Source organism: Amphiura filiformis, chromosome 9 (genome assembly GCF_039555335.1).
Source record: "Amphiura filiformis chromosome 9, Afil_fr2py, whole genome shotgun sequence".
NCBI classification, from domain to species: Eukaryota; Metazoa; Echinodermata; class Ophiuroidea; order Amphilepidida; family Amphiuridae; genus Amphiura; species Amphiura filiformis.
The window spans coordinates 12,566,246-12,593,901 of record NC_092636.1 but is presented as its reverse complement, the minus strand read 5'-3'; the positions used below and the strand labels follow the sequence as shown (position 1 = coordinate 12,593,901).

Below are 27,656 nucleotides of genomic sequence, written 5' to 3'. Positions count from 1 at the left end.
TTAAGTGTGTACCATACTATCTAATTATAATTTTGCTCAAGATTATTGCTTTGTAACCTGTGAAATTTCATTCACTTGTGTTTGGGGAATAGTAGTTTTTAAGTTTGTAATGGTAGCTTTTAGGTCTGTAATGTAGTTTATATACTTTGTGTACTCCACTTATATGTTTTGATAATGTTTTTATCCTTTCTATAACAGCGCTAAGAGGCTTTCTTGCATACTAGCGCTTTATAAATGTCTTTATTATTATTATTATTATTATTATTTATTATTACGATCATACATGAGTTGCCTCCCCTCTGTGTCCTCTGTCATAAACTATTGGGCTATTCAGTTGAAATCCATATGCCCCCAATGACTGTCCTTAATCCTTAAATCCGTACAGGGAGTTTGAATTTCAAATGGGGTTACCTGAATGGGTGACTCCATTTAAAATCTACACCCCCTGTGTTGGATATTAAGGTCAGTGTCTTCCATAGGGTGTATATGCATTTCATCTGGAATAGCCCATTGCTGCAATCCAATGTCTTACAATCTAAGGATGATTTTTACTCCATACTTTCAACAAGGACTTGTCATCCAATCTGTTGCAAGGCATTTTTACCTTGTAACAAATGTTTGTTGACGAAGAAAAAAGTATATGTATGATCCACCATGGGATATTTTGTAGCAAAAACTATTCCCCCTGGATTGAATAAAGATGATACTTGTTGAAAGTCTCTGACATCAAATAAAAGAAAAGTGTGAAGCAACCATAAGCCTTGCTTACTGTTTGTGATCATGTAATCTGCCCATTACAAGGGTTCAGACTGTTTACTACCTGTAGCTGATGTGGGGCAGACTTCCTGTGCAAAGAAGACAATCTATTTTTATCATTATTTTTCTGTTTTGAATAAATGTCTGTATTTCTTTATATGTTATATTTCCGGCAGTCTTTTGTGCGCTGTGTTGTATGTTCTCGTGCATGACTTTTAAAAACAAAATACAAAATCAACACATAAACAATGCATTTTATAGACAAAAATATACATAATTTGTTTGGTCACAGATATATAAATAAATCATTTCAATAATAAAGTCTTGTGAAATCATGCATACTTCAGTTCAAGGATAAAATAAGTTCAAGTAAGAGTTCAAATGTCTGTTTGTTTTGTAAACAGAAGTTTTCCTGCATTGTATTATTATTCAACTACTCAAAGCGATCTTATCCTGATTTTTTTCCCGCTAACCTGATTTTTTGGTATGAGAGTTGATTTGGTCACATTCTGCCACTCATAAGGCCATCGAAAAAAAAGGTTTGTCTCAAAGCTCACGAGTGGTTTGAAAACAAAAGTGAAATGTGATTTTTTTTTTTATTCCCGACTTGGTATTTTTGTGGTATTTTGAGGTGAAAAATCTAAACTTTAAAAACAAACAAAAATTGAAAATTATAACAAAAACTTCTGCATTTCTTTTTTTTTCAAATCGCGCGATTTTTACAAATGTGGGCAAGCTTTAAGACAAACCTTTTTTTTCTTTGGCCTAATGTTAACAAATGTCCAAACTTACATCTAAATGGAATCAGCCAAATTTGTTATGTTTGTCAGGTCAACAACGACCCTATAGAACTTCATATTAAAACAGCCAAAGTAGCCAGTGGGTTTTCTTTCACTTTACCTTGTTATTTTGGCTTAAAATGGACAGAACCCCAAGTTCCTGACAGTTATTACATGTGCTAACATTATTAAAGCATGTTGAGTAAAGAATAACAAAATTTTGATGAAATTGTATATATACATTATGGCTTTTAATGTGTATTTAAAAATACACAACTCACTTTGTTGTCAAAGTGAACATATTCACACAAATAATTTTGTGTACTTAGTCAAGCACTAACTGCTTGTAACATGAAAAACATGAAAAACACAAAAATAGATTATATAAGAAATTTCAATTGAATGAACACCCTATGTGCATAACGTGGAAGTGAATTCAACTATATCAACTCACTCATGATTGGTTAGTATCTTCCGTATTGGTTGTGCGTTCAGCGGTGTACATACTTTGAAATCGCAACATACGATCATGTTCGGATCGCAGCTGTATTCATTCAGTTGAAATTTTTACTATAATGCGAACATTTCCACTTACAGTGTAAACATTTTTTCCTTCTTTATGACATTTTTGTTAATAATGATGTTCAAGTGTTGTGGTTGCTAGGCAACAGGCATCCTACAAATGTGAAAAATGGAAGAAATTACTAAAGGAACCCTGATATTGTCATGTAAATGTAATAATTAACTTTCTTGGTGTAACTTGGCTTGCAGTCAGTAAGGGACCGATCGTTATTTACGGCAGGGGGGAATGGGTGTTTTGGCAAAATATCATAGCCAAAATATATAGGTCTAATTAGCTTTTACAAATAATAAATTGGCTAATTCAATAGGTGTCAATTGGGATATTTCAGAACTGTCACATCATTCATGTTTTAAAACAGTTTAGAAGTGTGAAGAAACTGTTTTAAAACTTAGGATTTCAAACATTTTAAAAGAAAACATGCACTTTTTTTCTGGAATTTCCAAAATTTAAGTCAGTGTTGTATTGTATAGTAAAACCTTTTACCATATATTTCAAAATTAGGGTCTGTCGGTTGAAGGTTAGGTTAGTCTTATTACAAAATACTATTGGTCCTCCACTTTGGGGTGCTCGAAGCCAAATTTTTTCATATTATTAAAAAAAATGTATTAGGTTAAGGGGGTACTACACCCCTCGATAAATTTGTGTCTATTTTTGCATTTTTCTCAAAAACTAATAACACAGTGGTAACAAAAGTTGTGTATATTATAGGGGCAAGGAATCCAATTACTACACTGGAATTTCCAATTTCTACACTGGAATTTCATTGACCCAAGACAAACGGTTTGTTATTTATGATAAGAAATAAGGTACCGCTAGCATGTACCTCGTTTCCTATCATAATATACTGAACCACTTGTCTTGAGTCACTGAAATTTCAGTGTAGTAATTGGATTCCTTGCCCCAATAATATACATTATTATGTTTTGATGGATCCAAGTGTGTGAAAATATTGGATCCAAAACATAATAATGATAAAATTGGATGCTTTACGCCCAATATTTATTGGTCGAGCTATGAGTTTTAAAATATTGGACTCGACTCACGCCTGGCCCAATATTTTAAAACTCATAGCTCGACTCAATAAATATGGGCTCAATCGATCAATTTTATATCATAATTTTATTACCAGTGTGTTATTATTTTTGAGAAAAATGCAAAAATAGTCATAAATTTACCACAGGGGTGTAGTACCCCCTTAAAGAAAACGCAATGTACAAAATTGCAATTTTTCACAAAGTATTAAGCCTATTTTGAGTTAATCTCAAGTTTCAAAATGGCAGTCAGTGCTCAATTTCGGGCTTTTTTCTTTGAAAAATGCTGGTGGTAAGACGTACATCGCTATTCAGATCCCCATAAGGGACAACACAATATTGCAGATTTATCCATGATGTGGTGTTTACACTCTGAACTATTTTGAGTGCAGACAGTGTATAAAGCTACATGTAGACACACATGAATGGTAATAGCGAGGGTAATAGAAAAGAGATTAGACCAAAGAGAGCCGACTCCACCAAATTAAGATGGTGGATCTACATAGCATTATGCACTGGGCAATTCCGTGCCAGTTCTTTTTGGGTATAACCGTAATAATCACTTTGAGTACCAGAGGAAACCATAATCTTTTTTCAAGCTTTGAGGAGGTCTTATTTACAGCTATCTTCACCCACACTTTCCATCTAATGTGCTGTTCCATCTGAAATCCATACGCCCCCTATGGAAGATGTGACCTTATTAATCTTCCACACAGTAGGTGTAGATTTCAAATGGAGTCACCTAATCAGGCAACCACATTGGAAATTCACATCATGATACTCCCTGTGTGGAAGACTAAGGCCATATCTTTCATAGGGGGTGTGGATTTCAAATAGATTAGCCTAGTACACTCTTTTGAATCTATTTTGAATGAATTGTTCGGAAATCCTGCTCACGGACTGTACATGTTTATGGCCATCATTGTTTAAAAAGTACTCGAGGCATTTATTAGCAATGTAAAAATAGCATTCCAATTTTCCAAAAAATCAACACTTGTTTAATTCTGTGATGAGTTGGAAGGATGTGACGCACGCATGGCTTGACTTCAAAATTACTTTGAACAGATTTCACAAAAAAATAACCATGGCATGTACTTTTTGCAATGGATCAGTAATTCATGGGAGCTAGTATGTATTTTGTGATTTTAGGGCATATTGTCATCTAATAGCCCCTGTGTATTTTAGACCTAGCTGGGGTTTTTTTTGGGGGGGGATACTCAGTACAAATGACCATACGGGGACCATATGGGTAGCATTTTCGCCCTTTTGGTATATCGTTTACCCTTTTTCTAGACCAATTTTGGTATATGGATGGGTCCTTTTTTTCAAAAATTTTCTCAATTTTGCCTCAATCTAGCCAAAATTTGATGGGTAATTTGTAAAAACAAAAACAATTTGGGTTACAATTGGCTGGACATTTTGACTTTTGGTTTATCGATGGGTCCAAACTTGAAAAATTTGTATATTGATGGGTCCACTTTTCAATTCTCAATGGTACACCCCAAACCTAAACCAAACTTGAGTACCCCCGGGCTGGTTCTCGTAATGGGCTATTGCAGTTGAAATCCATACATGCCTATGGAAGAAATTCATTAATCTGCCACACAGGGGTGTAGATTTCAAAATCAATAATTCAGGCAATCCCATTTGAAATTCACACTCCCTCTGTGGAAGATTTAAAGGAGGATTTCGTGATCCTAGCATCCTCTTTTTATGACATTTTTCAGTAGATATCCACGAAAAAAGCTTATTTCCAAAATTTCAGTTGATTCCGATTTTGCGTTTGCGAGTTATGCATGATTATGTGTATTACACTGCTCCATAGACAATGTGATGTAATTTCGTTCTGGTGCACCAGAACGAAATTCAAATTTAGATATATTTTTGCTAAGCGAATTAATCTGCAAGAAATATTTGGTACATAAACATTATGTAGCCAGAGGTATCCAGTGGTGTAAAAATCTCAACTTTTTTTTTTGGAAAAGTGGGGGATGAGGCTGTGGATCACGAAATGCCCCTTTAAGGTCATATCTTCTATAAAGGGTATATGGATTTCATTAGGAATAGTCCAGTATACACATACAAGAATTGGATTAGAGATTTATGCTAGTGTTATGATGTGAGTGCAAGAAACATAGCCATAGTAATTAGTATTAATACTGTAAAGCATGAAATTTATGTTGCATTAGAATTATGTGTTTTGGAGAGAATTAACCCATGCTGATGCAACATGGAATTTTTGCAAATTTGCATTTCTGTAAACATGGTAAAGGTCTAACTTAAAGGTCCACCATCGTTGGCCTGGTCAACTGGCAGGTTTATACAGAAAATAAATACCAACAATTACTAAATGTTTATACTAGGATTTGGGCAGGTAACCTTGTCCTTACATATATCACAATGTTCTTTTAGATGGTCAGGACCTTGGCGAGTTGGACAATTTTATTATCATGGAATATGTTATGCCATAAAATGCTGAGCTTGTGTAACACTTTATGAATAAATCCAGATGTGCTCTTAACCCTTCTAAGAAAAAATATTTGCATGCATGAAAATTTTGCCAAGCAACTGCACTCGCAGTCAAACATTTCATGTGTTGCAGTAAAACCCTGAACAAATATATTTCAGTAATCCCTCTACTTAAAAAGTGTGTACATTAACTCTCTCCACCAACTAAATGGATTGCAGACGACAAGTTTCAAATTTTATTTCAAAAATTAAAAAATTTCAGAAATGTAAATTTTTATGGCCATATATGGAATCAGCATGAATAATGCATTAAAATGAGTACAAACAATCTTCTTGTTGGTTCAGTGGTTCTTAAGATAGCTCTTGATATTTTGAGAAAATATCTCGAAATTTTGACTTTTTATGTTGAAGTCAATGACTAGCACGCAGAGCATTAAATTATGCATGTATGTAGAAGAAGGTGATGTACAAGGTGACTTGAATTCATCTTGAAAAATAATTACGAAGTGTCATTGTGGAATCGCTTAATAAGTTATTAAGGAAACACTAAAGGGCACACATAATTCTGAAGTGTTGATTGACGGCGATGGGTGGGCTATATTTAGAAGAAACGCAATAGGAAGTAACACTTAAATTGTCAATCCTAACAACTTTTCGTAGAAATTGAAATTAGCTAAAATATAATGTACAAGGTAAAATGGGAAGAATGGTAAATTGATCATTTTGAAAAAAAAATGGCTATATTACTTTTTTATTAAGCTATGTGTAGTGTACTGGATCTTGTCTTTGACTTTCGGCTTTTTATGCATGATTTTCTTGAGTGTAATGTTGTGTGCATGTTTGATGTTTCATTTGCTAACAGTATCAGAAACAAATCTTTTGAAAGAAGTATTGCTTTCTACTGAAGAACATTGATTTATTAGAAGGTATTGCTCTCCACTGAAGATGGCAGCAGTCATATTCTATGAATTGTAATCTACTGAAGATTACATTTGTTTTTAAATGTATTGCTGTCTACTGAAGATAGTTGTATTCTGGGATTTGCTTTTTACTAAAGAAAGCTTTGATGTTCTAGGAATTGCAATCTTCTGAAGATAGCATCCTATTCTTGGAATTGCTATCTTCTGGAGATATCACTCGTATTAAAAAGAATGTACTGCTGTCTACTGAAGATAATTGTATTCTAAGAATTGCTGTCTAATGAAGATAGCAGTCATTCTAGGAATTGCTGAAGATAACAGTCATTAAATTGTATTGCTGTCTACTGAAGATAAGTCATATTCTAGAAATTGCTGTCTACTGAAGATAAATGTTAAAAACTGTTTAATATGTACAACAACATCCAAAATTTAGGGTTAAAAAGACAAAACAACAGACGTTTCGGGAGCATAAAAACATCCCTTTTACAAGGTAAAAACAAGTAGCACTAGTAACTCAAGATAGCAATCATATTTTACTAATTGCTATCTATTGAAGATGGCAATCATATTCTAGGTATTGCTGTCTATTGTAGATAGCAGTCATATTCTAGGAATTGCCATCTACTGAAGATGGTAGTCATATTCCAGGAATTGCTATCTACTGAAGATAGTAGTCATATTATAGGAATTGCTATCTACTGAAGATAGCAGTCGTGTTAAAAAGTATTGCTCATGCTGTCTACTGAAAATAGGAATTGCCATCTACTGAAGATAGTAGTCATATTCTAGGAATTGCTATTTACTGAAGATAGCAGTTGTATTAAAGGTATTGCTGTCTACTGAAGATAGTAGTCATATTCTAGGAATTACTGTCTACTGCTGATAGCAGTTTGTATTCTAGGAAGTGCTATGTATTGAAGATACTGAAGTTAGCAGTCATATTAAAGGTTGTAGTTTTGTCTACTGAAGGTAATTGTATTCTAGGAATTGCTGTCTATTGTAGATAGCAATCATACTCTAGGAATTGCTGTCTACTGAAGATAGCAATCATACTCTAGGAATTGCTGTCTACTGAAGATAGCAATCATACTCTAGGAATTGCTGTCTACTGAAGATAGCAATCATACTCTAGGAATTGCCATCTACTGAAGATAGCAATCATACTCTAGGAATTGCTATTTACCAAATATAACATCATATTAAAAGTTACTGCTGTCTACCGAAGATAGAAGTCTTATTCTAGGAATTGCTATCTACTGAAGATAACATTCATATTCTTGGAATTCCTATCTGCTGAAGATAGCATCATATTCTACTAATTGCTATCTACCGAAGATAAAAGTCATATTCTAGGAATTGCTGTCCACTGAAGATAACATTCATATTCTTGGAATTCCTATCTACTGAAGATTGCATCATATTCTACTAATTGCTATTTACTGAAGATAACATTCATATTCTTGGAATTCCTATCTACTGAAGATAGCAGTTGTATTAAAAAGAAAACCACTAGCCAATCTTCGACAGCCAATCTATAAATACTGTCTATTTATATAAAGACTATCAATACAATATAAAGACAGTGAGGCACCAAACCGAACTTGATATGCCTGATCTGGCATCACCTGGACATTTTCATCACACCATTCACACAGCTGGTCCAATAGTAGGAAATTCATTATTGCAAGTTATCTTTAGAAGTTAATTTTGTTGATAGAGCCATTTATGAAAAATGTATAAAGGAAACTTATTTGCAAAATAAATATGAATCGTTATTCAGGAAAGTAAGTTTTCTGTTTTCCCGATTCCGTATTTTATAGTTTTATTTTTAAAAATGATTATTTCATCAGCCTATTTCCTGATCGGGGGATCCTCACATTCGCTAAAAGTTTGTGCCCCTAGCAAAGGCCTATGCAGCCAGCCGTGTAGGGAGTGTTTTACACACCTAAATTTGTAAATACACACCCAGTTTTGGCCTACATGGCCTATACTTTGTACACAAATCTTTAAATTTACTCATCCAGGTTTTTACACACCCAAACCTTCAAATCCCACCTAAGACTTTGGCCCCAAGTAAGCCTCACTTCTCTTGTACCTATTAAGTGTTTTTGTCAACAGCTGCTTACATCCATGATTATTAAATGTGTCGATTCTTTGTGTGGGGGTGTGTTTGGTGTCAAACGTGGATGTTTTTATGAAACCTGCATAACATTTTAACCGTTTTCAACTGGGGACCATCCTCATTTAGCTAAGATGTGCAATGGTCTGCAAACAGCCGAATGATGCATTGAAGAGTGTGTCCCCTATTCATGATATGAATATCAGTCCCCGCTTGGTAGGTTAAAATCCAAACAGATTGTGTATAATTTGTGTAAAAGGGGGTCAATGTCCCTGAGTAGGTGCAGAAAATCATTAAAAACATGACCCAGTTTGCGGTCCATTACAGGATTCCTCTTTACCGGCAAACACATTTCCTACAGGATATTCTCAATTTTCAAATTGATTGGGGGGCACGCATTACAAGCAAAAATTGTTAACAATTTCATGATGGCCTCACATAAGGTATTGGGTAGGTCCTTATCATGTTAACTTCATTTTTTTCTGGAAATTTTTTTTTTCCAGAATCTTATCGGAATAAGATTGAGATGCACAAGCATCCACTGCTCAAAATATTTGACATGCATATCATCATAGTAAAAAAACCAATTCCTATCTTTTACCCTGCATGTTACAGTTAATATTGAAAATCTGTAGAGACACTACATTTGAAATCATTATGTATGGCAATCAAGCACACAGATCAATATTATTCTATTGTTTGATGCAAATCGGACATACTGCTTTAATAATGCATCTAATTTTAGAGTATTCATATTTTATTGGTTTCCTTCAAAATCAATCTAATGATGAGCTATTGATAGAACTGGGTAAATGTCTATAATTGTAATTTTGTCATATTCCGCATGAAATGTGCATGACGTTTTATGAAATGTTATCAATTTATACCTAGAATCCTCTCCTTGAGTCTACCAAATTGTATTTCCCAAGGAAATATATATTATAGTTGTGTAATTAATCAGCCAAAATAATTTTTATAAAAAGCTTATAAATTAATTGTGAAATATTTTATATACATATTTGAAATTAATGTAATGATAATACAAATGATTTTTTGACACAGAAAAATTCAGCCAATTCAGGAAAAAAAAATCATTGACTCTTGGGATGCTTGACTATTTCTATTTTTATTTAGCCTATATTGTTTAAATTTATTTCAATTAGAATTCTTTATGCAATCAATTTTGAAAAAAAAAATGGAAAAAAGAAAGAAGACTATTTTCTTTATTCAAAACATTTAGTGCCGTTGTTTTGTAGAATTGTGATTTAGTGCGATACAGGATGAAGAGCCCCTCAATGTTTTTTAACGAACCATGATTAAGTTCAATTAAAATGGTTTATTGGTCCTTTGACTAATGGTGCTTAGCATTACCTATATATACAGGGTGAGTGAAAAGGATTTGTATCAAGCTTTCATAGAATTACAAATATGATTTCTTCAGACATCTATATACTAATATCTTAAATTATATTGGCTATTAACTTTTCTATTTTATGGAAAACAGAAAAGAAACATATTTTGGTAATGTTCTGAATTTTTTTTAACAAAATTTTTTAGACAAAATCAATCAATTTTGGCCCTAAAATGGCTGATTTTACATGATTTTAGCAACTTGCAAATGCAAATTTGGTTGCCTTACATATGCAACTTCATTTTTGGTGTGTCTATTTGCCTTTCCTAAAACTGCAAGAAGTACAGCTACATAATATAAACATCTCCATCTACCAAAAAGTAATTACCCAGGGATGAGATTTCTCCTCGGATAGGAGGAATTCCTCCCATTTCAAATTTTCACCTTTGTATAAAAGTATAGGAGATCATTTATTTTCCCTCCTTTTTGGACCTTTTCCTCCCAGTTTGGCAAAACTCATGCCTGTTACCCCTTTAAACAATGACCATTATTCCTAAAATACCACCCAATATATTTTAAAACTGAATAAATACCTTTTAAATGCTTTACGTGCAAGGCATAGGCTTCAACCTAAAAAGTTTTGAGATATTTTAGTTAAATATCAAGAGCTAGCTCAAGAACCACTTAACCAATACTAAGCTTTGACTCGTATAAAAGTATTTTTCATGCCGATTCATGAAAATGTACAATTATGAAATTTGTGCATTTTTTTAGAAATTGTGGAACTTGCCGTCTGCTGTTGACACATGTGTGGAGTGGGTTAACTCACCGCTCACCCTGTATAACCACACCATCTCATTTTGTACATATATACTGCTATGGTTCATTAGCAAACTAATCAAATTAACTGAACCGTATACAGGATGTGCAAATAGTAAACATGCACAAGTGAACATAATTACCGTATTTGTAGTGGATCTTCATCTGTGGTTTAAAGCGGCATTGTGTGACTGCACAAAAGTTGGTCCTTCAATTTTGGTAATTTTAAAAATTGAAGGGGTAAAATGAAAATTGTGTGTACCGTTCCTGGGAAAGGATTATGTTCATGTTGCATAAAAAAGTGAGGGCCTTGATTTGCTGGCCATATTTTTTGAAAAATCATTGCTTAAAAATCCACCAAATTGACACTTTACAGTTCAAAACATTATTTTAGTATTTTTTTTGGTTGTCATATCCATAACTCTGAATGTAATGTTTTATAATAGCAAACAAACAAACAAACAAACAAAACTAGAAAGCACGGGAACTGGGAAGCACGGTGGCCTAATGGTTACAGCGCGAGCTTCATAATCGAAAGGTTGCGGGTTCGAGCCCCACCACGGCCAGTGTGTTGCGCCCTTAAGCAAGGCGGCTTAATTCCCAACTGCTTCACTCCACCCAGGTGTAAATTGGGGAGCTGCTGGGGGTAATCACAATCTAAGTCGCTGAGAGTACCTGCGCATCAGTTGCGGACTTGTGGAAGCAGAAATGATTCTGATATACCCTAATGGCAGCGGAATAATTGTTGAAGTGTGCTGGTACTTAGGTGTAGCGCACGTTAAATCACAGACATTTAGAAAAAATTACCAACTGATCAACTCTCCTGATTTGGGGGCAAAAGGGCAATACAATTTGTAAGGCTTTTATCATGGAAAACAATTTGTACAATATTTTTGCCCATCCATTACAGTAGTAAGCATTTGAACTTATTTATGTTTTTTTAAATTTTTCTTTTTGTTCAGGTTGTGGCAATGGCAAATACCTTGGCATCAACAATCAGATCTACAAAATCGGCTGTGATTGCTGCGTTCAGCTGGTTGACATCGCTCGCAATCGTAAACATGAAGTCATGGCCTGCGATAACATCCGTCTTCCATATCGTGACAACAGTTTTGATGCTGTCATATCCATCGCTGTTATCCACCATTTTGCTACCACGGAGAGGAGGGCGAACGCCTTACGAGAGCTTGCGAGAATATGTCGACCTGGGGGTCAGGTTATGATATATGTTTGGGCTATGGAACAAAAACAACGCAAGGTAGGGCACCGTAAGAATGATAATTGAATCATAATTTGCTTATAGCATGGTAGGCTTTCGCAACAGGCATTCTTGGGGTATTCCAGTTGAAATCCATATACCCCCTACGGAAGACATGCCCTAAATCTCCCACACAGGGTGTGTAAAATTCAAGTGGAGTCACCCATTCAGGTAACCCTATTTGAAAGTTGTGAATCTTTGGACAGGGATGATACCCCTTGGTCAACGACCAGTGTACTGGCTCCCTGGGATGTTTGAATGGTAAGTATGCCCCAAAATGTGGCATATAGGTTTCTTGAACTTGAAGGTTTAAATTTTCATCAAATTATATATAGGCCAAAAAGAGTCACTTGTGTGCAGTTGTTGAAACATCTGCACATTTGCGACAAGCTATAGACACACTTTTGTCAATAAATTTTACAATGTGCATAATAATATTATGCTTGCTACATCATATAACCAAGCCTTAAAGACCAACTTTTTATGCTATTTTAATTACTGTTAATAAAAGTGACCAAAAATTTGTTGTAAAAAATCTGAATAAAATAAATATCATCATGACAATTGTCTATCCAACCAACCAGTACTAATAGCATATTGGTTCTTGGAATTTTTTTATTGATACATTACATTACCATATGTGAATAATTTACAGTGCAAATGGAAAATGTGTGGTAAAAGCTATTGAACACTTCTTTCCTATTTTGTAAATGGAAGTATCTTATGAGAAGAAGAAAGGGTGAATAGATCAACTGTTTCATTAAGTCATAGTCCATAAATCTAATGAGGTCCTGTGTTCAATTCTGTATGAGATCAACAGACCTCACCCACTCTTTGCATATATATATTAATTTCAGACTTTTGTGTAGTAGCATAGATTTCTTTTTGACATTACGGAGGTGGAGGTTGGTGTAAAATCTGCAAAGCAAAGTCATCTTATTCTACCAGAACAACTTTCCTTGAACAAAATTTGTCACTTTGAGCTAAAATGATCAAATATGACATAAAGTAAGTCGGTTGGTCATGTTTTTTGGGGTGTTTTTTTTGCAAATTTGAAAATAAATTGCAATGTTTTTGCAATATTATCCTTCACTTGGCTAGCTTTTTTTCAAGTCAAAATTAATATTTTTTACCAGAAATACTGCGAAAGTGGTAATTTTTGCGTGTGTAATATGTGAGCTTTGCTAATTTTGCTAACTACATATTACACAAATTTGTTTTCTAACATAGACCTGTACATTAAAAGAACGTACATGTATTTGGCTGTTTTTATTTTGGCAGTAGCTATGTTGCATGCAAAAATTAATGTACCACTTTTATAGCAGCTGATTTTACATACATGTAGTAATTCCATCAAAATCAATCCACATTTGGCCAATAAACGGTTTATTTTTATGCATATAGAAAGAAAAAAAATTTAACGCAAAATCTGAGTTGGTCGAGCCCGTAGAACATGTTTTTCTTTTCTCGTCGACTTATTACATTTTATTTACTTGTGAAGATCAATGCCATTTGTTTCATGGGTATTTATGGAAGGCAGTTTGGTTTTCCATTAAGAATTACATCATGCTACTCTAAACAGACCAAGCAAGTAGACACGTGTAAGACGTGATCTAGCTTAATTATTTTTCCAAGAATTGACGTAATCCGTCATTGCATAAGGGTTCTTGACCCAGTCCAGGTCTTTCAGCATCGTTCACAATGATAATGCATCTTGATGAATGACAATGATGGTTTTTATGCTTCGTTGGCCATTAACAAGAAAGGATTATAAAAGGGGGAATATGGGGTATCCAATTATAATGAAGCCATTTTGACCTTGAAAGTGAACTTGAAATGGTCATTTTAACAAGAAAGACAAAAAGTTTGGAAAAACTATCAATTTATGATGCCATTTTTCACCTTGAAAGTTGAAAGAATGGATAACTATTAAGCCTTAGGCTGTTACTGAGAAATTTCAAGCATACTAATTTAAAAAAATTCAATTCAGTCAGGAGATATTGTGTCATATAATTATTAAGAATATTTGGTATACTACTTGTTTGTCACATGCTCTAAACTCACCTAAAATACTGGACTGGTATGTTAGTTACTTTGTTTTTGTTGGAGTTTTTTTTATGTGAAAAATGCTTTCTGCAAAAAATTAGATCATATTACGATACTGTCTGCACTGTGTAAATCTTTTGATCTGCTGTTGTAAGAAATCTTGTGCTTGCCCACTAACTATACTGCGTCCATTGCGATTTTATCTATTTGATTACTTCGGGGAACACAAATTTCCAATGATTTTATCTCGTTTATTTGAGCCAATTAATGGAGGGAAAAAAGGACATTGGTGTGCAAAAAACTTGTATCAAGGACAAAGCAGGATCTAATCAGATGGTTGCTATGATGCTGTGAAGAATCCTCACAAAGAAATAAACAGCCCCACCCACCGTACACCCCCATACACATGTCCTCACACACTCCAACATGGCAACAAACAGTATATAATATAGGGCAAACAAAATTTAAGTCAATTTGTGGAAAAACTTCATTTGATAAATATGATTTTTATTAGCCTAGAGCTGTATTATATTGTATAGTATTGTGTTCGATGCAGGTCAATCCTTCCATCCGACGAACAATTTTTCTTCAGTGCAGCTTAGTCCTGCAGATCATATGTGACAATTCACACTGTTTGACAGCAAATTTAATTAAAATGTGTACAAATCATATTACTATACAGAACAAAAATGGAGATTATCACTTTTCACCATTTTCTATGCAATTTCTAAAATTTTTGCCCCAAGAAATACTAATTTTTAGTGCTGCCACTACGCATTGTCAAATTTTTATTATGACAATATCTTGCTTACCCCTTATACTAGCGGTAGTATTAAAATAATGCTATAATAAAAAGCTAAATCGTAAATAAAAGAAAGTCACTTGAAGCAATCGTTATAGCAGGCTGAAAAGTTAATACTTGTGGAGGCGCCAGGCCGCCATATTGGAGAGCACATAGTCTCGTTAGATCTCGTTTCGTACAAGATTTCCTGGGTCACTTCTATTGCTCAATTAGTTTGAACAAGGGGTTTTATTTTATTTTTATTTTATTTTTTGTTTACTATTTTTTGTTTAATATTTTTTTTAAATCTAAACGGCGCCACACGCCACTTGGGAAGCGCAGGTGGAGCGCTCGCTGCTATTTACGGATCGCTGATTTAGAGCCAATTTTTAATTTGTATGGGAGATGTTCAAAGTTAGTCCAGGGTAGGTGGGTGGTTGTAGTCCAACTGGGTGGTGGGTAGGTGGAGTAGGTATGGGTACTAATTAGTTGCAATTACTGACTGCCCAGCCAGGGGGGATCGTGTGGCTTGCGAACCGCTATTTAAAAAAAATTCACTTTATTTATTTATTAATTGTTTATCTTTTTTATATTATTGCTATTTTATTTATAACCTTAATCTCCCACACGTAGACTGAAAGTCAAATGAGGTTCCAGAATGGGTGACTCCATTTGATATATACACCCCTGTGTTGGGACATCGAGGGTCATGTCTTCCATATGGGGTGTAAGGATTTCAACTAGAATATACCAATAGTTCCCTCTCTCTACTTACGGATGGTTCCTACACTTCCATTTTGTCTTGCACTTTTCATGTCAAATTTGGGTTATTCCTTCATGTAATTTTACACGAAATTAGGGTCAGGGTTAAGGTTAGGGTTAGTTTAGGGTTAGGATTAGGGTTAGGATTAGGGTTAGGATTAGGATTAAGGTTAGGATTAAGGTTAGAGTTAGGATTAGATTATACGAAATAATTACATGAAGGATCAACCCAAATTTGAGTACAATTTATGCTTTTCTCACTCGCCTTTCTCACATTATAATAATTGTCTTTGTAATTTATTTTTCCTGTACAGTTTGATGCTCAAGACGTGTTAGTTCCATGGCACCTTCAGCCTAGATATCGGAAAAATAAAGGTGAATTTTATATTCATTTTATCTTTTAAATATTTTTTTTTTAAATTTTACTAATACTCTGTATACAAATGCATGCAATCTTTTTATGATTTGTGACCCCTCAGCACAACTGAGCCCGGATGTCGCCAGTGCCACTATTGAGATATGCTCCATTGAACTTAACAATAAACAATAGGAAACAAAGGATTTATTGACTGTTTTATTGATTTTTCACTACTTAAATGTCAAGTACTATAGACATGATATACATAATTTTAAAGCTAATTTCAAGCAGAATATTTTGGTTGAATATCTCAAAAATGATGATTGGCGACATCCGGGCTCAGTTGTGCTGAGGGGTCACATTTAGCAAAGGGCTAGGATTAGATTTTGGTTAGTGTAGGATTAGGGTTAGAGTTTAGGTTTGTGGTCAGTGTGAGGATTAAGGTTAGAGAATAAAACTGAGGATAAATTGCTGATGAATAGTTGACATTAGTAGTGGGCCATTCCATTTGAAATCCACACTACCCCTGTGGAAGATTTTGGAAATATCTTCCACAGGGGGAGTATGAACTTTAAATGGAATTAGCACATTAGGCAGCTCCATTTGAATTTCATACATTCTCTGAGAAAGATTCAACCTGAATCTTCCACAGAAGGAGGGCAAGTTTCAAATGGAGATGCCTAATGGGCTAATTCCATTTAAAATTCACACTCCCTCTGTGGAAGATATTTCCAAAATCTTCCACAGGGGTAGTGTGCATTTTAAATGGAATAGCACATTTTGTCTGATCTGCTCACATATTTATGGTCAATTTAATTCAGGTGATCAGCAAACCTCAGTTCCTGTGATACTGATTTGGTTTTGGACGGTGAAGTTCACGTTACAAGGCTGATTTGTGCACAAATTATATTCCAAGAATTTCAAGGAACGGTTTAATTTGTTTAGTGCACAAATAAGGTCATTTCCTTTTAATTGGTAATATCATTTTATCATATCTTTAAGGAGGTACTACACCTGCCCAATTTTGTGCCTATTTTTGCATTTTTCTCAAAAATTAGAGCGCATTGGTGACAAGTAAGATATGTATATTATAGGGGCAAGGACTACAACTACTGCACTGGAAATTTTATTTCAGCACAGACAACAGTTGTGGAGTTACAGTCAAAAATGAGGGAAAACCAATATTTGATCAATAAATCAATAACTACTTGCCTTGAGTTGATGAATTTTCAGTGCACTAGTTGTAGTCTTTGCCCCTATAATATACATATCTTACCTGTCACCAATGCGCTATAATTTTTGAGAAACATGCAAAAATAGGCACAAAATTGGCCAGGGGTGTATTACCCCCTTAAGGTAATGCCAACTAATGTCTGAAAATGATAAAAGGATTAACTTTTTTTTTTGTAAAATTTTACAACACTGTGTTTTTTAGCCTCCTCCAAAGGCATTTTGTTTCTTGGTTGTCTGTCTGTCAGTCCGTCCATCTGAGTCTCACTATGAACCACAATGGCCTCATCCCAATGGCATAGTTCAATAACCTCAATGAAACAATCATAGTGCAAAATTTGACCTCTAGTGCTAGTACGAGTTTTTGTACCCAATTTTTCAAAGGTCATAATAAATGTGCAAATGTATTGGGGTTATAGAACTGTGCCCTGATAGATGAGTATGTTGTGGATCCTTGTGTCTGTGTTTTTAGAAGCTGGTTAAATTCAGTCTCCTATTCTCCCAATGGTACATTTAGGGTTGGGTAAATGTACTATGTCCATAGGAAGGGATGTTAGGGTGTCGTTCCCATGTACAGAAGAACCATACCCATATATGTATCTCACAATCAGTTTCCAAAAGAGTAGGGTGCCTATGCCGGTGTTCAAATGGAACCTGATGGAAATAAGCTTCACTAGAAGCTCCTGTGGGTTATCCAGGGTTGTCAAACCTGATCAAATCAAATCAAATCAAGTCAAAATCCGGATCTTCTTCCCTGGGATCCTCTCTCTTACTCACCATACAGCTCTGTTGTGACTCGTTCTTAAAATCACAAACTCAAATACTGTCTGAGTGGTTATTTTCGCGACGGTTTTATTTTGCGAATGGAATTCCATTTGCAAAATTAACACCTTGCTGAATATAAGTAATAATGTATTGCAAGTAAGGGCAGGACTTGGCAATCTCGAAAATAACAATATCATAAAAATGTCTCTCTCTCCAAATCGTGAAAATAACTACGTGAAAATTACAGTAATGCATTTAAGCTGAGCAGGTCTTTTGTTATGTATCAAAATATGTAAATAACAACCACCTCCTTTCAAGTTTCACTACTCTTTTTTGTCTTTAATGCATAAGTGCATATATATATTTGAATTTCTTGACACATGCACTTTGCCATTTGACAAATTCTGAGAATATGTTGAGGAGCTGTTGAAAGGACTGTCATTAAGCTTCAGCGTTGCCTTAAAAGTTAATTTGATAAAATAGCAAAGATACTAACCAAACCATATATTTGATGGATGAGTGCAAGACTGTCATGAGGCCTAGAAAAATAAATGTTTGTTTGACCTTTCAAGGCTTTAAAAAAGAGGATGAATCAATCAATTTTTTAAAAATATTTTCACTCAGGAAAGGGCAAACACGTTTTTTTAGGCCTTTTTAAAGGCCTAAAAAAGACACTTGTTTGCACTTAAAAGTGCATATTTTATGGACAGAGCACACAAGCCCATAGACTCTTTTAACAGTCGATGATAAGACAATCTTGTATTCAGTAGATGATATATCTCACACTACATGTAGGTCAGTAAGTGTGTACATAATACTCAACCTCATCCCATCATCCCTGGGTTTATAAGCCTGTGTCCATTTATAGCTGTATTTGAAGCAGGCCAATATATTATGAATGCAGGATGACCATGTAACAAAATATATAGTGACTGTTTCATGTATATGCTTACAGGGAATTAGAATGAGACGGTAAAAAAATATAAACAAACATGAATAATTTAATGATATAATAAATTCATTATGGTATGGGAAATATACCTGTGATCAGTGTCATATAGGGTGACGCAGAGTGGCATTTTCAAGTTGCACTTGGCCATTAATATTATCCTTTACCTACCGCTTGATCCCATATTTGATTAAAAATATAAGATTACCGAAATTAAGTATTGAAATTCAATGTACTATTAATATGTGCATGTCTTTAAAAAGGTTATTTCGGTACTAATTTATGAGACACCCTGCACCAAGTATAATAGACTTGTGCAGCCTTTAGCATTGCATAGTATGACAATTTGCTCATTTGTTATTAACCATACCATACCTGCGTGGCTTACACCCGATATAAATTCCAAACAGTGTGATATATGTTCTTATTTACACAACATGACAGCAGAGGTAAATACATGATATGAACCTGTGTGGACTTAGTGATGTGGCTATTGCATATATGAAGATGGGGGAAACAATAAAATAAAAGAGAACACTATCTGTTACTGAAAGATAAATCATCATAGTGAGTGAGGGAAAGGGAGAGAATGATTGAGTGATTGATTGAGTGAGTGAGTGAGTGAGTGAGTGAGTGAGTGAGTGAGTGGGGGGTGAGTGAGTGAGTGAGTGGGTGTGTGAGTGAGTGAGTGTCAGTGGATGGGTGGGTGGGTGATTGATCGATTGATTGATTGATTGATTGGTTGATTGGCTGATTGATTGATTGATTGATTGATCGAGTGAGTGGTGAGTGATTGACTGACTGACTGACTGACTGACTGACTGACCGATTGATTGATTGATTGATTGGCCGGTCAAACAAAACTGAAAGTGAACAAATTGAATGAACGAAATGAACAAACTAATGAATAACAAATCTAAATACACCAAGTAAAAATATTTTAACAAAACGGTAGAGAATACAGAAAAGCTGCATGTAATTTTAGTTATGTATAAAATTGTAATTGTGCAATTCAAGGGTTCTTTACTGCTGTTTAGTTTAACGCAAAAAACCCCTTCAAAATCCTTATAATTCTATGGTAACATACATGTGTGAATTTGAAAATATGGAGGACAAGAAAGAGAATCTGACATCTATTGATGGTGTCTCCCGGGGGGGGGGGTCACTCCCATTTCATACCCTAAATTTCATTTCCGCGTATTTAGCAATTGCAATTTTGCTACCCTTTTTCCAATTTTTCATGTTTTTGACACCCTAACGCGATACACGCCAGATCGTGCCTACCCCTAAAAACGACCCTTTTACGCGTTTTCATTATCGCGGATGGTGTACAGGCCACAATGGGAGTGACCCCGGTGGTGTCTTCTACTTTCAATAAGGCAGAGAGAGAGAGACAGTGAATTAAAATCCGAGGAACAGTGTGTTTGTTAGTGCATTCAGTGCCTTAAGGGATGGGGTATGAACGTTTGGACAGTATTTATTGTGGGACATTAGAGCACATCAGACATATCGAATTGCATTCTGAATACTGAAGAATGTCCTTCTGATATCAAATAATTTTGATTTTTGAAATTGCAATGTAATACACATTTTATGACAAATTATTAAAAATTGATATTTTTGATATTTAACAGTACTCGAAGTAGACTTTATAAATCTGATGATTTATACTTAAAGTGTATGTTGGTGGGATGAAAAGCCGACGATCAATTGAAAATTTTGACATTTCGTATTGAAGATATAGATTTTTCTTCCCAAAACACCAACAAAAATTAGGTCTTTTTGGGAAAAAAATCCATATCTTCAATATGAAAGGTCAAAATTTTCAATTGATCGTCGGCTTTTCCTCCCAGCTACACACACTTAAAGGCCCATTCAGTGATTTGCTCATCCGGACGATCGTAAAAATCATCAAAATTCAGATTTTGGTACCTTTGTAATTGGCATAGATGTGCTAACATAGCCTGCTAGTGGTTCGGTCGAAAGCCGTGTATTTTAGACAAAATAAAGCATTTACATGAATCTGGACTTTTGATACTGACAGTACAAAAAGTCCGACGAGATCGAAAGAAGCTCACTCTCCACCGTACCAACACGCGTTGCGTATTGTTTCTACTACTTATTACATCAGTAGCTACTATTTTAAACAAAATACACAATTTTAACTGTTTTTCATATTTGAATTGACCGTTAGTTTGCCTCGGTGACCTTTAACTGCTTATTTTGTTTTCTACTACAAAAATGAAGCGTCTGTTTTAAATCAATTCATGAATTTAGACTCTACTTCCCCCGTGTTAGAAACACTGGACTAGGAAGTTTTTCCAGTCGATTGGTGGCGCACTGTACGAAAATCTCGATTTTCTCGAGTCGATCTGAGTTGAAGTAGAAAACCTTTCTAAAACTTCTGTTTTTGACTAATTTGTCGATGTATTCAGGGAAAAGTGGTTTAATGAAATTCTGTAGACTTATTCTTTATTTCTAAGCAACTCTGACAAATTTCCATTTTTTTTAATGTTCCTGTGAAATCACTGAAAGGGCCTTTAAAGAATATATCATTAGATTTATAAAATTTAGTTTGAGGACTGTTATATAGGCCTATCAAAAATGTGAAAAATATCAAATTTTTATAATTTGTCATAAAATTTGTATCATATCGTGAATTTCAGAAAATGAAAATGATTTGATATCAGAAAGACTTTCTTCGTATTCAAAATGCAATTCGATATATCTGATGTGCTCTCATGTCCCACAAAAAATACTGTCAAAACGCTCATTCCAGATCCCTTAATATAATACAATTTCTTTCATCTCAGCAGTTAATGTAATTTTAATTTAACCTTATCACAATGTGATCTGTTGCCAATTGGGCTATTCCATTTAAAATCCACACTACCCCTGTGGAAGATTTTGGAAATATCTGCCACAGGGGAGTATGAATTTCAAATGGAATGAGCTTTATAGGCAGCTCCATTTGAAACTCACCCTCCCTCTGTGGAAGATTCAGGTTGAATCTTTCTCAGAGGGTGTATGGAATTCAAATGGAGCTGCCTAACGAGCTAATTCCATCTGAAATTCATACTCCCCTGTGGTAGATATTTCCAAAATCTTCCACAGGGGTAGTGTGTATTTTAAATGGAATAGCCCATTGTATGCGATGCGATATTGAATATATATTGCCATTCGTCCGTGCATGGACAAAATGATTATGGGAGCAATAAGAAATCCTCATGTTGTTGAGTGGATTATTTTGTGGCCTTGGCCTACATGGATCTAATCAAGTGTTTGTTATTGTAGTATATCTGTCAATATGATGCAGAGTTGCCAGACCTGTGATTTGGTAGCCCAATTGGGTAAAATTTGAAGATTTTCTATGCTATAAAGTTTCACTATTTCCTGTCCCATAGAAATCAATAATTAATAAAAAAATTGTGATTTAATTTGCTCATTTCCGATATTTTCAGTAGTTACCCATCTCATAGAAACCAATGGCTAAAGAGAGAGATCATTAGGTTACTTTTTGGTGATTTGTCCCGTGTGATTTAGGGTTTAAATTGTAAGGCAACGCTTGGGGAGTAAAGAGCTAAATGTTGCATCTCTCATCAACTATTAGTGCAATTTTGCTGCACGTTTTTTTTTGATGATGCACATGTGTAGAACGAGAAAAAGAAGTCATCTTGTAAAGTCAGAATAAACTGCTATTGAAAAATGAAACTCATACCCACCCAAGTTCCTAATGAATCTCTATATCTTTTAGGGACCGTTCACAAACACTTGTTGGGGGGCTGATGCCAAAAGGGTGGCCCTTAAAATTGTTGACCCTCCTAAGGGGGGGCTGATAAAATTGACCACAAATTTACCCAGGACCCGTTATTTTCATGTCAAAAAGGGGGGGCCCTGAAATTTTTGAGATCTGAAAAAAAGGGGGGGCGAAAAATTTTTTGCGATGATTTTTTCAACATTCTCCGCGCCCCCCTAAAAAATCCAGGTGAAGTAAAAACAACTGTGATTAGGGGCTGTGCAATAATTATGAGCCCCCCCGGGGGGGGGTAAAATTTATAAACGGCTCGCCAAAAATCGCTTGCCCCCCTCTCAGCCCGCCAAAAAGCGCTTGCCCCCCCCCCCCTCTTGGCCCGCCAAAAATTTTTGGGATCCTAATTTACAAACTGGAAATGATCTATATACATGTTGCAAGCGCAGTGAGCAAATAAATTTGCATATTTTTAAATATAATGCGTTTCTGTACGGTTTTCCTAAGCCTTTTTAGAGCGTTTTATTTAATAGGTGACCCATGAATGCGTGCCAAAAATTGCTTGCCCCCCCTCTCGGCTTGCCAAAATTGCTTGCCCCCTTCTTTCGCTCGCTAAAAATTTCTTGCCCGCCACCCAATTTTACCCTCCCCAGGGCTCATAATTATTGCACAGCCCTTAGATCACTGGAAAATGACTGTTTTTGTTTTGTCGTATTTTTTGCCAAATTTTCTGACTCCAATGGGGACCTCCCTTAGGCACCCCGAAAAAAGTCATTAACAGAATTTGGTTTTGTCAGCCCCTCCCATGTTGAAAATTATGAATATCTGATCCAATCAGACCAAAGTTAGCAATAAGGCCTAAAAAATTGTTTGATTGGGGTAACATAAAAAAAACCTTCCTTGAGGCAGTAAAGTAAAATCAAATTTTGAGATTTTCTCAAAAATTGTGAATTTTTACAGGAATCGGTTTATATGCTATTTGGATTCCTGGCATCATTTTCTTTCTGAAAATGTATACTTTTATATACTTTTCATCATTACATTAAGAGATACAATACAAAACAAAAATCTAAATTACTTATTCAAGGAAGGTATACAGACTATACCAAGTATGCTAGGAACTTAAGGATTTCAATATTAGTGAGTTGAGGTACAGAGCAATTAAGTAATTAATAATGGTAATAAATCAATCAGTCCTACTTTGGTCTGAGGAACAACTACAATTAGTCCTGAAAAAATTGTTTGATTGGCGTAACCCTAAAAATAGGCCTGACCCTAGACTTTTTTTCTTATTTTTTGGATAAAAAAATAAAGAAAAATTTAAATTTAAAAAAATGAAAAATTCATGATTTTCAGCTTAAAATGTGTGTTAAAAAAAAAAAAAAAATGCCGCCCGACCTCATGTTACGCCAATCAAACTATTTTTTTAGGCCTTATTAAAGTTACAGAAGTCATAGGCAAAATGCATGTATCAGATTGCATCAGACAACAGTTTACTATTATTTATTCTTTTTGATGTGTTCTTTTCCTACTTGCAGACAAAAACAAAATTGATGAAGATCTTCCAAGTAGTGGATCCACCAGCGATGAAGACCTGAAGAAAAGCTGTGTGTCCCCAGCGCAAGACAAACTCTTCAAATCTTCAACTAGCTACCCTTCTCCTCCTAAGGGTCGGCTTACCTCAGGTGGTTTCTTTCCGTTCAATCCTCCCACCACAGATCACAACATTACCCACGGATCCGCATGTCCTAGGTTCAGAGGTCACATCCAAGACGGTGCAACCGTCACAAGGATCCAATCCGATAGCTGCTGCGAAGAAATGTCGATCCGTTGAAAGTTCCCATTTCAAGCAACTCCTGCTCCCGACTCGATCGGATTCCGTGGACGAAGTGTTCGTCGACATCACATCTGAAGATTTGATGGATTATCCTGCTCCACGTAATCGTAAGGGATTGCAGATAAATCCTCTCAGAACACCACCTCCAATGTATTCCACAGGTCAAATGTCACCTAAGTTTTTTCAAGAAAACAGCCCTACGGGTCGAAGATCACCTAAGTTTTTTAATGAAAACAGCACCGCAGGTCAAAGGTCACCTAAGTTTTTTAATGAAAACAGCCCTACAGGTCAAAGGTCGCCTAAGTTTTTTAATGAAAACAGCAGCAACGGTAACAAAAACAGTAAATTACAGAATCCAATATCAATGGCGACTAGTTTTCTGTTTGATTCACTTCAGGGGACAAAAGAGAATATTTCAAGTGCAATAGAGTACAAAGATTCAGGGACAGAGGACAAGTCGTCTTTGTGGGATATGTTATTTGGATCTCCGAAGATCAAACGTAAAGGAGGAGTGGAACATACAACCAACGGTGTTTGCAATGCAGACTCAATGCAAGGTGTGTGTGTTACAAATGGTGCTAATACTACCATTACTGGTAGTAGTAATATACAGGGGTCTAGGTTAGCCAGTTTAAAAGCAAAGCGAGGTGCCTTTACTCGGACGCAGAGTTTAGACCGGGATTCAACGCTGTGTGTGATCCAGAAGACGCAGAACAGGGAGCAACTTGCAAACGGGCAACTTGTGTATGCTGCCAGGCACTCGCCATTAATTGGGGCCAATCAACCAATCGTTGGTCTGAATTCCATGACCGCTCAGGGACAAGTGTACCGCAAACCGCACCTGAATAAACAGTCGCCGTTGGCTAGAAATCCGGATCCTTCATCATCGTCATCGTCAATGAGAGTCTTTCATCAGGTGTCCGGTGGAGCCGCAATCAAAGCATGATTGCAGTGATAGGAAACCTGATGAAACGGTTGACAAATGTAATGATGCTTTCGCTAAATGTAAGCCTAAATCCAGAAACAATTCACTGACGGATAAGTGTGTGACGCCAGATTCTAGCGATCAGCCTGCAAACAAGAACCTACCAAGTAGTGATACATGCGTAACGCAAGATGGCGGGAATAAAAGTGAAAAGAGAAGTTCTTTAGAGGATAGAACTGGTCTCAACCAAGACAGAAAGAGTAGCGGTGTATCTCAAACCAGCGACGATCCTTCACAACATCTTCGATACTACCACGTTTTTCGTGAAGGAGAATTAGTCGAACTGATCGAAAAACATGTGGACAATTTACACATAATAAGGACTTACTATGACCATGCAAATTGGTGCGTGGTTGCTGAGAAGGTGGAAGTATGGAGAATCTGATTTTGTAGACCAATTTGGACCCTTTCGGTAATTTCCCGGAAGTCTTTGCAAATGAATCCAAAATTACATCATTGTTGACACACACATAGTTACTGCGCATGCTCAACCAGTTCAATGTACTCTGTGATGATCTGCAATCGTCGATGTAATAGTCTTGTTTCTGTGCAAAGGATTGTGGGAATAACTGAAAAGTTGTATTAACAGATGAACTGGGTCCTCAGAGAATTGACCTTTTCGGTATTAAATCCTATAAGCCTTTGTGGGTAGACCTGAGATGTAGTCATTTGACATCACAGCTATGTGCACATCATTTAGCAAATATCGCTACTGCGCATTTCAAAGCCATGGTGCACAGTAATGACGTACACATTGGCATGACGACATTACAGGTCTACACGCAAAGACTTATGGGATTTACCGAAAAGGTCAATTAGTATTTTTCTACACATATTTTGTTTTGCCCTGATGATCAATTTGTAGTAATTCATCCGTCCAAGTAACCTTTCACATTACATGTACTACACTTTTTATTTGACTTTATGAATTTAATCATAATTTCGATAGGAAAAAAACTGTTAATAAGATGAACAAGTATATAACAATTTCCACATTTTGGATGATTTGCAGATTACCTGTTTTTATCTGAGATTCAGCAGCATGCGGTAATCACGACAATGGGATATTTCAGGTGAAATACTTGCACCACCTATGGAAGACATGACCTTAATCTTCCACACAGGGAGTGTGAATTTCAAGTGGGATTGCCTGAATTTTGGTGACTACATTTAAAATCTGCACCCCCGTGTTTGGTTCCAAATAATACTGGTAATAACATCTGAGACCACAATTTCCACATGTGGTGGTTCAAACAATACCAACCTTTTCCGGTCATGTCTTCCATATAGGGTGTTTGGATTTCGACTGGTATAGTCCAAAATTCACATTTCCCATGGAAATTGAGTGACGGCAGCATGTGTGAACACAGGGCTGTAGCAAGGTTGTAAAATGTTGGATGGCCATGACAAATGTGGGGCGGCCAAAATACAAATATATGACCAAATTGAAATAAAGATATAAAGAAAAACATAACAAATTTCTCAAAAAGTGGGGCGGCCATGGCATCCCCGGCTGCCCCGCTTGCTACGGCCCTGTGTGAACATAGAGCACCTTACCCAAGTGTTAGCATAGAAGACCATACCCAAATAATACTGTTAATATAGTATCTGAGACCACAATTTCCACATGGGGTGTTGCAAACAATACCAACCTCCCATGTGTTAACCCTCTGAGCACTACCTGCCGATCTAACATTGCCTCTGATTGGTCAATTATGTGTTATCTTCACTTAAATCACCAATCAGAATGGAGCTTTGCAAATAATTTACCCCAAGTTTTTTGCATGGTGAAATTATTCTAACAATATTGCTGATTGGTCCAATTGATAATGAAAACTTCTTTTTGACCAATAGGCGGGTAGTTCTCATGGGGTTAAACAAAGTAGCATTGTTATCTACTTTCCTAGAAAGATTTAGATTTTGAAATGAAATAACTAAATGGTTTTAACTATTATATATCTACTTGAAACACCCACCAGTTCCACTTGAATACATGTTTGTGTTGATCTCAGGGTGTTGATACCTCGACACACATCTCTTACTCAAGTGGAACTAGTGGGTGTTTTAGAGTAAATAGATCATAATGCATTTGTCAACTATAAAAGAACTT

The 27,656-nt window shown here is 35.6% G+C and overlaps 1 protein-coding gene across 1 annotated transcript in view; it reads left to right on the top strand.

The window, feature by feature from the left end:
• The window catches only part of LOC140160640 (uncharacterized), a 62,927-nt gene extending 36,219 nt beyond the window's left edge, over window positions 1-26,708 (top strand). Inside the window, 5 exon segments of the mRNA XM_072183898.1 lie at window positions 11,790-12,085; window positions 15,989-16,049; window positions 24,263-24,485; window positions 24,487-25,467; window positions 25,469-26,708. Coding sequence (XP_072039999.1) covers window positions 11,790-12,085; window positions 15,989-16,049; window positions 24,263-24,485; window positions 24,487-25,467; window positions 25,469-25,931 — 2,024 coding nt within the window. The 3' untranslated portion in view covers window positions 25,932-26,708.
• The last annotated feature ends 948 nt before the right edge of the window (window positions 26,709-27,656 follow it).